This window comes from Phaseolus vulgaris, chromosome 1 (genome assembly GCF_051622355.1).
Source record: "Phaseolus vulgaris cultivar YP4 chromosome 1, ASM5162235v1, whole genome shotgun sequence".
Classification (NCBI taxonomy): Eukaryota; Viridiplantae; Streptophyta; class Magnoliopsida; order Fabales; family Fabaceae; genus Phaseolus; species Phaseolus vulgaris.
The window spans coordinates 5,851,637-5,865,909 of record NC_143498.1 but is presented as its reverse complement, the minus strand read 5'-3'; the positions used below and the strand labels follow the sequence as shown (position 1 = coordinate 5,865,909).

The window sequence follows — 14,273 nt, the reverse complement described above, 5'->3', positions numbered from 1 at the left end:
TTACCACTTTCAGGACTAAACTGACTCTAACCATTTTTAATGTGGCACGTCAACTTTACACGTTAACTATTAATACATATTTAGAAATGTGCTCCACTTAACAACTTAACAAAACAAATCACGTCAAATGGGTCTTCAATATAAAAGGTATGATTAGGAACTTCTACTATAAAGTGAAAAACCATTTGCATGATGCATTACCAAACATGCTATATTGGAATACCCACGACCATAATAATAGTTGAAGCTTAGTTCCCTAGAAAACAAAAACACAATTCAATGGATATCTTCGTAAATACATGCTCTAGAAGCTCCAAGTCCAACCCACCTCAACTTACATTAAATTCTGTCATCCAAGTAAAGTCTTCATCTGCAAAAAATTGTCAATTCCACAATAATACAACATCCTCCCGATTCCTAATATTAAAACAAAAACAACTGTGTTAAATCTACACAGTACATCTGTTAAGATTGGACAAAGATACAAACTCAATTAATGGATGAGGAGGCCTTCCATGAGTTCCTCGTTGGCTTTAATTGAAGGTAGGGAATTATCACTTGTACGGTAACCCTACATCTCAGTTCTCACTCACCAGTATCAGTGTCTGCTACATTCCTTAATGCATCAACTTTCTGCTCAGTTCCTATTATCAAAAGTTTCCTTTCCCAGCACAGCAGCAGTGACATGTTAACCTTCAAAACCAATCGACTTGTATATTTACATAGCCATGTTGGCACATGAGTGGTCAAGTAAGAGATCTCCCAGCCCACTCTCGTTCTCGTCTCTTTTGTTTGGCCATCATCCTATTAAACTTCTCTTTCCCCTTTTCCAGAAGTGGGTCGTGCACAACATAGTCATTTGGGTCCTCATTGCGTGACATGCGGTCCTGCACGTTTACAAGAAAATTACAGGCAATGTGTAAGGGAGTAAGAAAGGAGCGATGTGGTTTAAATCAGAAAGGAACTAGTTGCAGTTATAACATTATTGCAGATATCTTAGAGCATGGGTGTATTGATTTCAATAGAATTCTCTAATTTCAAAGATTTTCTTCACATATGGATAAGCAATTTTCAGATTGTTTTTCTGACAACTGATAGGTGAAAATGTAAAGACAGGTAAAACACATAATTTGGATGGAAAATAAAATGATTTTGAAATCCACAGTTTACACAGCCCATCTAGATGAAATGCGAAGAGAAAGCTCACCTTGCCAGACTCGGGGTCAAATTTTAAACTGACACCTTTCCAGTCAGACAACTCACTGTTAACATCTCCAGATTTGCCTGCAGGGGGTGTCTCCTTTGCTGCTAAAGAACTCTTAAATTTTTGAAGTTTAGCCAGAACCTAAAGATAGAGATACAAACGGAACAATGTTACTCGTGAAAAGTACATGAAAACACAAGCATATTATAAAAATGGAACCCTTAAACGACTAAAAATTTAGAAAAAAAACATTAACCCCATGATCTGGAAAGTTCAGACATTAACAAATGTCCAATTAACTGTCAATCTTGTTTATCTAGAAATTTTGAGTCAACTACTCTTATCATCTCATAGTAAATTTATTAGTCAGGTTATCATTTCCTTTCAGTTACATTTTTATAGTCTAGAACGCTCAAGAACACAAGCCAGGAAAAATAATAATACAAAGGGAATAAGAAAACAGAAAATAAAATGTATATATAAAAAAATCAAAACATACTTCATCTTCGCGCCCCTGAAGTCGGCGTTTCTTCTGCTTCTGCAATTGTCTTCCTCTCTCAGTTTCATTTAATAGTTGCAGATCTGCATCTGCATTAGCCATTCGTTCAGCTCTTGCTTCAGATCCTACTCCCTTTTTCTTCATGGACAACTTTTCCACCTTTGGTTGATCCTCATCAGCACTGACAGCATTGGACCTAACAAGTAGACAGTCAACCACTTACTGAAGTTTAGACCATTTACAAAATGCTTTAATAACCACACAAGCCACAAAAAAAGCTTGCATACGAAGAAAATTCAATAGATACAAAAAATGTCTACTTGGAAATCCAAGCAAGCAAACTTCATAGGCAATAGAAAGCTAACTAGAAGCTACTTTAAAATATTCTTTGGCAGCTAATTGATAGATTATGTTTCTGCCTTAAATAAATGATAAACACTAGAAGTAGGGCTAGCAATTTTACAAGTGCCAGAACAAAATCAAGCACAGTAACCTGATTACAGTGGATTGCTCAGGATAATATTTAAGCAGAAATGTCAAAATCAGATAGATATCTGTATGAAGAAATATAGACATTTATAAAAATCTACACATATCCTGGAACTTTGGACTTGAAGAATTGAACTACAGGACTATTTAGTAAATATTATCCTTTTTGTATGAAATTAAGAAAAAGAAAACACGCAAGCACAATATGTTTTCATTGCACATGCATGGTTCCTAATGTGAACTTGATAGACAATGGAATATAAGAAGCTATAATATTATTAATTCCAGAATATCAGTGAGCTCAGTGGCTCTATAAGCAAGGAAAAAGACCTAGTGTCTAAACTGCCTCAAAAGGAGTGGTACCAGTAGATCCATGAAAAGTAGTAGTGTTATACCACAACTCAGCCCATGAGACCCAATATGACCAAGTTTTAAGTTGTTTTGAAGCAAAACACCGTAGGTATGTTCTAAACACCGATTCACTACCTCCATTTGACCATAGATCTTCGGATGATAAGAAGAGCTCATTTTTAAGGTTGTGCCCTGTAACCAAAACAACTCCTTCCAGAACAGACTGGTGAACAATGGATCCCTTCACAATAGATTGAGGTATGCCATGTAGTCGAACTACCTCCTTAGCAAATACCTCTGCTACCTTTTTAGAAGTATAAGGGTGTTTAAGTGGAATGAAGTGCCCATATTTGGACAACCTATCCACTACTATAAAAATCACATCATATCTTTTTGATTTTGGGAGTTCTGTGACAAAATCTATTGAAATATCCTCCCAATCCTAATCTGGAATGGGAAGTGGTTGTAATAATCCTGCAGGAGAAGCTGAATATTTTTGTCACTGACATACATCACATCCCTTGACAAAATCCTGCTATGCTTTCTTCATCCCGATCCAGTATAAATATCCAACCACCCTCCTATAGGTTCTTAAGGACCCAGAATGTGCCCCAGCAGGAGAGGAATGAAATTCTTCTAGCATGCCGGGTATTAGAGTAGAATTGGCTACTAAAACCAGCCTACCTTGGTACAACAACACTCCTTATTGAAAACTGAATCCTGGCCTGGAGTTCCCCTCTTGCTAGAGGTCGTGTATGACCTATTGCAAAAATGGATTAGATGCTACCTCTCTCTGTACATGCTGTTGATGGAGCCAAATCGGAGAAGTGATTTCTCTGAACTCCCCTTCTTCATACCTACGGGACAATGAATCTGCAACTTTATTTTCTGGTCTCGAGTTGTATACGACTTTAAAATGATAGCCTAAAAGCTTTGCTATCCTGTTTTGTTGGTCAGCCTTAATGATTCGTTGTTGTGACAGATACTTGAGGCTCTTCTCTGAAACTCCTCCCCAATAAGTAGGGCCTCTAATGTTGGACAGCCTAAACGAAAGCCATTAGTTCCTTTTCATAAGCAGACTTGCTTAAATTATTTGGTGACAAGGCCTTACTAAAATAACCTATTGGTAGTCTATTATGCATCAGTACCGCTCCTATGGCTTTCCCATATGAATCACACTCTATCTCAAAAGGTTGAGAAAATTAGGCAATACTAACATAGGAGACTTAGTCATTACTTTTTTTAGCTCCTCAAATGCCCTATGGGTTGCAGGGGTCCAATGAAACCTTTCTTTCTTGGTCAACTCTGTTAAAGGTTTCACTATCTTCTCATACCCTTCAATGAACCTCCTATAGTACCCTGTTAGACCCAAAAATCCCCTTACTCCCTTGACGTTTCGGGGAATCGGCCAATCCAATACACTTTTAACCTTTGCTGGGTACACTGCTACACCTTGATAAAAAATTATATGGCCTAAATATTCCACCTTCTTACTTCTAAACACACACTTCTTCTTGTTGGCTACAAAACAATGTTCCTGTAATAATTTCAAAACTGTTGTCAAGTGCTCGAAGTGTTCCTCCCACCCGTTGCTATATACCAGTATATCGTCAAAAAAAAAAAAACTAAAACAAATTTGCAGAGGTATGATTTGAACAATAAATTCATAGTCCATTGGAAAGTAGTCGGAGCATTGGTTAACCCAAACAGCATGACCAAATACCCTCATTCGTATCTAATGGTACCTGAACTTTAAATCCAATTTTGAGAAATAAGTTGTCCCATGTAACTCATCCAACAACTCCTCAACAATGGGAATCAGATACTTGTCCGGTACAGTCACCTTACTTAATTCCTTGTAGTCCACACACAATGGGCCCCACTCTCTTATTCTCTCCACTACTACTGGGCCACACTCTATTTCTCCTAGGGCAGACTTGCCATATTCCGGGCCTTTCAATTTTCTCAAGTATATTAGGCCCATAAGCATCTTGTTGAAGTCTACGAGTCCTATCAGAACTAAATGTGATATGCATCCTGCACAACCATCTAACAATTGCCTCTACGACTCTACCTTGGGTCCTCTTTGGCCACAAGTTCAATGGCTTTGTTGCCAACTATGCTATGAAGGGAATACAACATGTAAGGGGCCACAGGCTCCCCATAATGAGCTTAATCATATATCTTGTGTTTCACAACAATTTTTACAATTTAAAAGGGCTGAATTTTTTTTATCACATTATAAACCATCATTCAAAATATCCACATTGACACTATTGTGGCAACAACTAAAACATAGTCAGGTTCTAAATGTGCCCATAATAGAGTTTCAAAGATGGATAGTTTTACCTTGGTGCTGACGTATCATGATTCTCTGGAATCGACCTTCCTCCTCCTTGAGAAAACAATGATGTGAGTCTTAACAATACAATAAATATTTTGAATAAGAATAGTACATAAAAAGAAGGGAAATTATAAAATGTTCTAAGGAATCAACAGTTGAAATCTTAGTAAGCATAATGATTATTGCGTTCACAAATAAGACAAAACCTCGGCCATAGATTTATAAAATAAAAGATGTCTCCATCCATTACCATTAATGATTACTGCATTCACGAATAAGACAAACTTCTGCCATAGATTTATAAAATAAAATACATTTCCATTAACATTATGATTAAATTAAATGCATCTTAGAATGTTATCATTTTATTTGCTCTTGTAATGCAAAAATGTAGCAAACATTCCTCAAGTACGAAAAGGTATTCTATAATTTACACTCAACTTAAAGATCCACTATACTATAAGCAGTTGCAAAGTGTCTTCCTGCAACAATTAGCATCTTCTAACCATTTCGTCCCTTGTTAAGACTACCATTTTTATCCTACACGTTTAGTTTTTTTATTCCATTTGAAAGATGCCATGTCACTTCTACAACTTGATTCTTCCACACACTATGCCTTTCAAAATTTTCACTATTACATGTTTCTGATATTTGTATTGGTACAATAAGCATTACGAAAAGAGTGAAAGTTTAATTTCATACATCAATAGTATCTAATTCCTATGTTTAGTTTTCAAATTTACAAATGGGAATGGGAAGTAGGAAGTGGTCTAATTGCCAAATAATTTATCTTCTGTTGGGAATGAAGATGGAATAAACATAGTAGCCTGACAGTAACTGATAGCATAATGTCACAGCTATAAGATCATTGAACCTTGCATGAGAAGAACATGAAAGGCTTCCTAGATCAGAGGTTGAGATGTTACAACTTAGAAACTGCAATATATAATATATATTAAAGACAATTTGAAGTACCTTTTTGCAACTTGGACTTTGGAGGGAGATCACCCAACTCCTTCCGCTTTTTGAGTATCTGCATGCGCATTCTTGAATCAAAATCTGCTTCATCATCATCACTGGAATCAAGACGAGCAATGTTACCAGGTGCTGAATCTTTCTGAGGCTCTTCTTTCTTAGAGTTAAGTGTCTCCCTAACAGACAACTGCAGATCTCTTCTTGACGAACTCTGCAAAATAAATACAAGCATTTTATGTTTGTGACAATTTGATGTAACGTTTGTGTTGATAGTTTCCATTGAAATATGAACTTTCAGGTTGATATTATCAAATGACTATGTAACATAGGGACTTAGCAGCTGCAAATGATTAACAGATAAAGTACTAAAAATTGCAATTAGTATATGTACAAGGTGTCAGGTAAGAGTTCTAATATGGAAACAGAATAAATACTATAAGAAAGGTCTTATTACCAGTTCGCCATCAGGTGTTTCTTCCTTTAGAAGACGAGGATCGTTCAAGACATCGTGACTGCTCTTAATCTTTTGCTTCACCGATGCCAATTCCTTTTCATCTTCTTCAGCTTCTTCCCCAAATGAAAGCAAGTTCAATTTTCTGTGATTGAATTTACAAAGCAATAAGCAACAAGCTGCTTGGAAAGTAAACATTCTGCATTGGGTTCTAAGACATTTTTCTTCAATAGGAGGTTGAACTTACTTTACACCTTTCTTCTTCTGCTCTTTACTTTCAGCATCAACTCTAGCTTCAGTTTGTGATTTCTGGAGTGTTCTTGGAACAATATCTTCAAATGGATTCCATAACACCTAAAATAAGCATATTCAGATGACATTAGTGAGGATTAAATATCTGTTCACTGGACACAAACTTCAATGTTTTAGCAATACCAATCAAAAGCACAACGAACCTCAACTGATAAAATCTTTGGCGGATCTAAAGGCCGGTCATTCTTATCAGTTTCAACTTCACCCAGTCTCAAAAGATTATACATTGTATCTCCTGTCACCTGAAGTCAAATAACAATGAGAACATCCAATCATCCCTAAAAATTACAAACAGAGTTTTACTACAACATAACTGCATTTGGATTCTTTCGGGATTTTTTTCACTTGATAAATGTTTTCTATTTTCATTTTCTGTTTTCAATTTTACCTATTTCATTTTGTTGAATATCTCACATCGACTAGAGATAAGGATATTTCATAGTATATAAGTGGACTTTAAGCCCAATTCAACCTTAGAAACCAACTCATAAGAGGAGGTTTGCACTCACTTATATACTATGAAATGTCCTTATCTCTAATCGATGTAAGATCTTCAACACACTCCCTCATGCCGAGACACTCCAAGCCGGTTTTGTAAGATTAAGTTAGACTTAAAGTCCATTTCTTAATACATTTTGTTTTCACTTTGTTCCTATTTTCAAAAGTGTAGCAAAACGATGAACACGGCCTTTTATTGTTTTCAATTTTATTTTCTAATTTCAATGTTTCTTATACAAATCTTTGAAAATACAAAATAAAGCAAAAAAAATGTGACACTACATAATTAAAAGTGAAAACGGAAAATAAAAACAGAAATTGTTTACTTGAACAGAACTACTCGTACTTTTCCAAAAATTGTATGCTTGCGATCAAGCCAGTCACAACGGTCGAGAGTGATGAAAAACTGACTTCCATTGGAATTTGGAGATCCAGAACTTGCCATCGCAACTATTCCTCTGTGCTTGAATTTCAAACGAGAATGAAACTCATCAGCAAAAACACCACCATAAATGCTTTCACCTCCTACAACAACAACAACAACAGTAGCAACAACAACAACAACAAGACCATTAGTTTTTTTTAAAAAATCCACTGAAGAATCACAAACAAAACAGTATCCACAAGTCACATAAATCAGCTAGCAACAATAGAACAGAACAATTATGACTATAGTATGTATGGAAACTGGTGGATCACATTTAAAAAATCTTGCTAACCAGGAGCCTTAAAGCTACTCTCTGATGTGCTGGAAAAAACATGGTGGAACACTGTGGTTTCCTTAAATCACTGCAAAACCAAACACTTTTCAGGATGGAAAGTATCATAATTGATTTTGCCTCCTGTTAGTCATTATTTCATTAAAAAGACAATATTTGCTTACTGTTCAGCGAAAGTGAATTTGCCTCCAAACCTCAGCTCTACTAGAAATGATAAAAGGTAGCTTCTACATTAGATTGAAAAATTCTTTAGACTAACTTTTACATCAAACTTGCCTTCAAGATGAAAACGCATCCCAAAGCAACCTAAAGTTATTTCAAGTTAAAATCAATTATGAATCAAGAATTAAGGCTTTGTTTGGATGAGTTTCTCCATAAGTTCATTCTAAGAGAGAAAAATAAGGAAATACTTAAATTAGTTTATTTATAAGCTAAAATTAACTTATGCACATTTTACAAAGAAAAATTTAAAGAAGCTATATAGAGAACTTTTACAATTTATGCTTAAGTTAATTTTAGCTTACAAAAAAGCTAATTTGAATTTTTCCTCTTATTTTTCTTCTGTAGGAAGAACTTATGGAGAAACTCATCCAAACAAGTCTTCAACGTGCATACATTTAACTAAAATATGCTAGCTAATATTTCAATATTATTTCAAAGTGATTCCGACTAATCCAACCACAAATCTAAACACATTAAAGTGATAAAAAAAAGCAGCTTTTTCTTTAGATTGAAAAAATACAGTAAATTTTACATCAAACTTGATTTCAGAATAAAAACGCATCCAAATCAATTTAACCAGTAATATTTCAATGTGATCCTGAATTATCTAACACAATATATAAGCACACTTTAAAATGATAAAAAAATAGCTATTTGCTTTCGATTGAAAAAATTTACACTATTTTACATCAAACTTGTTTTCAGAATATAGACACAGACAAACATAAATCAAATTAACTAGTATTTCAAAACAATTCTGAATACTCTAATACAAATCCAAACACACATTAAAGTGATACTGCTTTAGATTGAAAACGTATACACTATGTATTGCATTTTACTTCAAACTAGCATTCAGGATAAAGCTCATCCAAACAGAACAATTCGCTCCAACTTCAATTTTAACTAAAACCCAGCCAATTTCCTAAAGCAAATTCATAGAAAATCAATTATGCAAACGCTCATTCATAGTTTTACAACCAATTACAGAAAAACGAAAGCAGAAAAGCGCGAATTAGAGCGAGTCGGACTCACCGGTGCCGGAGGCGGTGGGATCGCCGGTTTGGACGAGGAAGTCCTTGATGACGCGGTGGAAGATGGTGTCGTCATAATAGTTTTCGAGGCAGAGCTGCACGAAGTTCCTCACGGCTTTCGGAGCCTCCTTCGGCCATAGCTCGATGTCCAAAGGCCCGCGCGTGGTGCTCAGTACCACTTTCCCCTTCGTCGGAGGTTCTAGAACGTAAACCGACGACATCTTCTACTGTTCCGATGGCGTAACTACCACCACCAACAACCACAACGACGATAACTCTGAGTGAGGGTTTTGGTTTTGTTTAGGATTTCAGAATCAAATCGGTTCTTTGTTCTTACCATTTCCCAATTCCGTTTTCTTATTATTTATTAATTTATTAAAAAATAATATAGTTTTTTAGCAAATTAGTTCCTCAATGAAATAGTAAGAATAATTTCTTTCGGAAAATAAATTAAAAATCAATTGCTAGGGTATTTTCGATTATAGTTTATTAAAAGGCTCTTTTAAATAAAAAAATCTTTGAATTTAAAAAGTAATGGTAAAAAAAGAGTGACTTTTAAAAAAAATTTAAAATGTTTTATAGTTAAAATTTTGTAATTTGAATTTTAAAGAATTTATAAAATACAAAATCATAATAATTGAAATTTATATTATTTTATAAATTTAAAGAACTTAAATATTTTATGTATTTAAAGAAGCAAATTATAAATATATAATTTTATGATAAAATATATTCCTATTATCTTATTTAGTAAATCAAAATTTAATGTTAATATTACTATAAATCATCTAAAAAAATTATACTAATTATTAAAAAATAGTAAATTGACATTTATTTTCTTGTGAATTTTTCATTATAAATAATAATTCATAATGATAAAAATAAAAATAATTAAAAATAGTTAGTTATTGAGTGTTTTTTATAAAAAAAAAACTAAAAAGTTCAGGTTTTGGGAAAATAAAGAATACATTTTAATCACTACCCAAAATACAAGAAACATTTTTAGATTGTGCTAAAAGAATTTTTTTAATTTCTTTATATAAAATAATATGTTAATTATAATTTCTTTTGTATTTAGGTCATATATTTTCTTTAAAAACTCGTGATTTTGCTCTAATTCTAAAAATTGTATATTTTTAATTTTCGATTCTTCTATTTTCTACCAATTAAACATTAAATTTACCATATACATTAAGATATCATTAAAAAAAATATTTATCCAATTAATTTTTTTTAAAAAAATAATATATATGTAAAATTAAATATCATATTAAAATCATGCATTTCTGAAATAATTATAGTTTGTTAATTTCATATGAAAAAGTTATATTAGATACGCAATGAAAATATATTATGGGTCATTCGATAACGGCCCGATATTAAGAAGTGTACTTTAAGTTTAATTCAACTACATAAAACTGTTTGTCTCCACTTATATACAATGAAATATTTTCATCTCTAGTATGTAGCAACCAAATATTTTAAAAAATAGGCTCTGAATTGTTATACAAAAAATCATTCTTTATTTATTAAATAATTTTATCTTTTTAAAATTTAAAAACATTGTATTTTTAGTTTAATTATTTATCTGTTTCACGGATATATTGAGTACAATAAAAAGTGACCAGAAATAAAGTAATACAAACCAACTTGAATTTTAAGTATGGTAACTTCTCTAGTTCTTTGAGTTTTTCTCTTTTCTTCTTTCCGATAAGTTTGATTCATGTCCTCTAGGTTGGATTAATTTGGACTAATTACTTTTAATTAAATTAAGTCATTATAATATTTTAATTGTTAAGTGTTGTTTTCATCAAGTTATTTGAATCTTCTATATGTTATTTAGAAGGTTCAAAAGATTCTATCAAAAACATTCCTTACTTAGTAAAGTTATCTCTAAATAAAGGAAACATACTTAATTTACTATTTGGAAAAAAAGACTCAAAAATTGATTATTAGAGCAAAATTGATAATGATTTTGATATTGAATTGTTGTTTTGAAATGTTGAAAAACTAATTAAAATTAAATTTATGTGCTTTATTAGAAATGGGAAGGTGCTATTATGCAATTATAGAAATTGGTTGGATGATTCGTTCTATAATGATGAAGATGTTATTAGGTTTTGAATGACCAAATTAAGTAAACCTAACTACTTTTTAAGTACAATATGTACCCATATTTTAGGATCATGCACTATAAAATATATGGTAAAGTTAGAAATAGATTGTATGTTTATTTGAATGAAATTGTTGTGTTAGTGTGTTGTGATGTGTTATGTTAAGATATATATGAATGATGGGTGAATAAATAATCTTTCAAATCTAATTCTCATTAATTAATATAGTTTTTTTTAAAGATAATTTGTTATTTTAATAATAACAAATAATACTATTTTTTATAATATAATCACATATTACACAAAGCATTACATTCAATTTAAGTTCCATTTAAGTTTTATGTATATACACATATATCATAATTTATCTAAATTAAATTAATGCATCACTCAAGCATATGATTCATTCAATATCTAAATATCCAAGAAAAGAAAAAAATTATATAATTAGGGACATCAGATGATGTCTCCATTTGAGTGAAGACATTTTTACTAAGCAAGGGTATCAAAGTACCTGTTGGAGTGACCTAGACAAAACTTTTGCTTGAATGAGTCTAACTTTTTTTTAGCGAGAGTTTCATATGAAACATTCATTTTAGTAGCTTAAACGATAACACTTATCAACTCAGACAAAACCTTCTATACTATAAATACTTAGAGCATAACTACCTCCCTACGTTCTTCAAAATACATTCTTATATCACTTTATAAGACTTTTCATTCTAAAACTATAAATAATTATACATTACTTTCAAAATATTGGCATGAATTAAAGCCATTGATTTAGATAGATAAGGAGACACTCTATTTTCAAATTCAAATCGACGATTTCAAACTCAATGTGATTATGAAGAACATTAGATGCACACACAACTAATGTTCTTTAGATTCCACATACTATTGGGGAACATCATATGTACATGCAAACGTATATTCTTCTATTTATGCAGGTGTTTGGAAAACATTGGTGCACATGCAACATATTGTTGGGATTATGGGAATCTAAATTCAAGAGAGAAGTAAATTGTACTTAGAAATTTTTTCGCAAATACACTCTTTAAGAAATCCTTACAGAAAAAGAACAAATTGATTTAAAGAAAAACATATTGATTTTCTTGTTTAGGAAACAATTTAAAAAATACAACATATTAGTTTTAGGATTAAAAAAATTTATTTTTGACTTAAGACTTCTACCTAAAACAATTCTGATCTTTATATAGAGGGTAATACAATGAGTCAACAAAGATTTAATTTCATTTTTAATAACAAGATCTTGAAATCAAAACAAGTGAAAACAAGATTTTTAATTCTGATTTTAAAACAGAACCTTTAAAACACTTAGTTCAAATGGTTTTACTCAAAACAGTTATGTTAAAGAGATTCGAGAATCAGAATTTAAAACCAACAACCATTTTTCAGAAATCTTTTAAAACTAGTTTTGATATGATTCTCAAAACAGTTTTAGAACAAGAATTCTTATAAGAGCTTTTATTCTAGTATTACCCTGTTAAAGATTAAAGATCCCTTGAATCTTAAGATTGATTAAAGTCTTCTCAAAATCTTGAAAACAAAATGTGATTTAGGCCAATACAACAGTTAAAAACAATAGATTAAATTCTGAAACAATAGATTTATTTCATTGCAGATTTTCAAATTTAGTTTTAGAGATCGAAATTAAGGAAGAAGAACGACACACACAAATTTATACTGGTTCACTCAATAAGAGCTACATCCAGTCTCACTTTAACCAAGATGGATTTCACTAAAAACCAAACAATCTTTACAGACAACTCAGTTCTTGAACCCTTCAAGAACGAAGAAGATAGACTCAAAAACACTATTTCAACAACATTATACTTCTAGAAACACTATCAAGAAGCATATACAAATACACTTTTACAAAGAAAGAAATTTAGGAAAAAGAACACCTTGTTTGCAGACTAAGGAATCCAAACCAGAACCCTTCACAGCTGCAGCACTTGACAGAACTTCAAATCCCAAGCCAAAAGAAAACCAACACAAGAACTCTTAAAAGTTTTAAAGAAAAACTTTCAAAACTAAGCTCACATGAAAACCTCAATAAAAATCACTTGAAAACTGTATGCACTTTGTAGTTGCAAGGGATGATTTGAACTGTGATAAATCTTTCTTTTTATAGAATTCAAATCAAAACAATTTTCTCATAACATTTTTTAAAATTGTTATAAAATAACATATTAAAGCTTGAAAGAACATATTGTATTTTGAAAAAACACTTGGTGGTAACATAACCTACCTATGATCAGTTGAAAACTGAATATGTGAACAAAACTGAATTTTGGAGACAAAACTGAATTTTGAAAAAACTGAATTTTGAAATATCAAAACAGTTTTGGTGCAGTGCAAATGAATCAATTGCTTTATCAAACAACAGATTAAATTTTTGTGCTAACAATTTTGAAAAACTTGAGCATATTTTTAAAACTTCTTTTAAAAGATTCTTGTGTTAAGTTCATCTCCATGGTTATGAGAATGAGGTTGAATCAAAATACAAAAGGCTACTTAAACAATTCAATCCTAACTAAGACCATGATATACAATTTTTATACATCTTCAAACATATTTTCTTCATCAAGCACTTCTTGATGAAGGTTAAGTAGAATCTTCACTTATCCTCAACACATATGTCCTTCCATTTTTTGCATGCAACTGAATAACTTTAAACACAAATGTAACTTATATTCTTCAATTTTAGTTGGAGAGTTTTATCTTTACATGAAACCTAAGAAGTTCAAACTAAACTTGCAATAAAAGATTATCCTACCAAAATCTTTAGAAAGTAATGAACTCTATTTCAATTTCACTAAGTAAGTTTATCTAAATAGCTTCCTAAAAGAAGAAGAACCAAAGGCCCCACAACAATAAATAAAAATCACTAACTCTGAGCCAATTGTATAGGAACACATAAGCCCAAATTATACATATATCCATTTTAATATAGTTATAAATATCTTTAGTCAGGACATATTAAAGGATTCTATATTGGAATTATATATATAAATAAATGTAGATTTTTTTTTAA

The 14,273-nt window shown here is 31.7% G+C and overlaps 1 protein-coding gene across 6 annotated transcripts; it reads right to left on the bottom strand.

Moving 5' to 3' along the window:
- Window positions 1-252: 252 nt before the first annotated feature.
- LOC137816667 (Cyclophilin-like peptidyl-prolyl cis-trans isomerase family protein) lies at window positions 253-9,464 on the bottom strand. 6 transcript variants are annotated; one of them, XM_090298918.1, is made up of 12 exons: window positions 9,100-9,464; window positions 8,007-8,069; window positions 7,843-7,912; window positions 7,470-7,648; window positions 6,769-6,867; window positions 6,561-6,667; window positions 6,317-6,458; window positions 5,863-6,073; window positions 4,893-4,938; window positions 1,704-1,899; window positions 1,208-1,345; window positions 253-887 (listed from the first exon to the last, which is right to left on the bottom strand). In XM_090298918.1, the coding sequence occupies exons 4-12, from the start codon at window positions 7,566-7,568 to the stop codon at window positions 747-749; spliced, it is 1,179 nt and encodes a 392-aa protein (XP_090155044.1). In that variant the 5' UTR covers window positions 7,569-7,648; window positions 7,843-7,912; window positions 8,007-8,069; window positions 9,100-9,464; the 3' UTR covers window positions 253-746. The 6 variants fall into 6 exon arrangements, with proteins under 6 accessions (XP_090155044.1, XP_090155045.1, XP_090155048.1 ...); XM_090298919.1 differs by having other exon boundaries at window positions 8,007-8,148; window positions 9,100-9,427; XM_090298922.1 differs by lacking the exon at window positions 8,007-8,069 and having other exon boundaries at window positions 9,100-9,437.
- Between the last annotated feature and the right edge of the window lie 4,809 nt (window positions 9,465-14,273).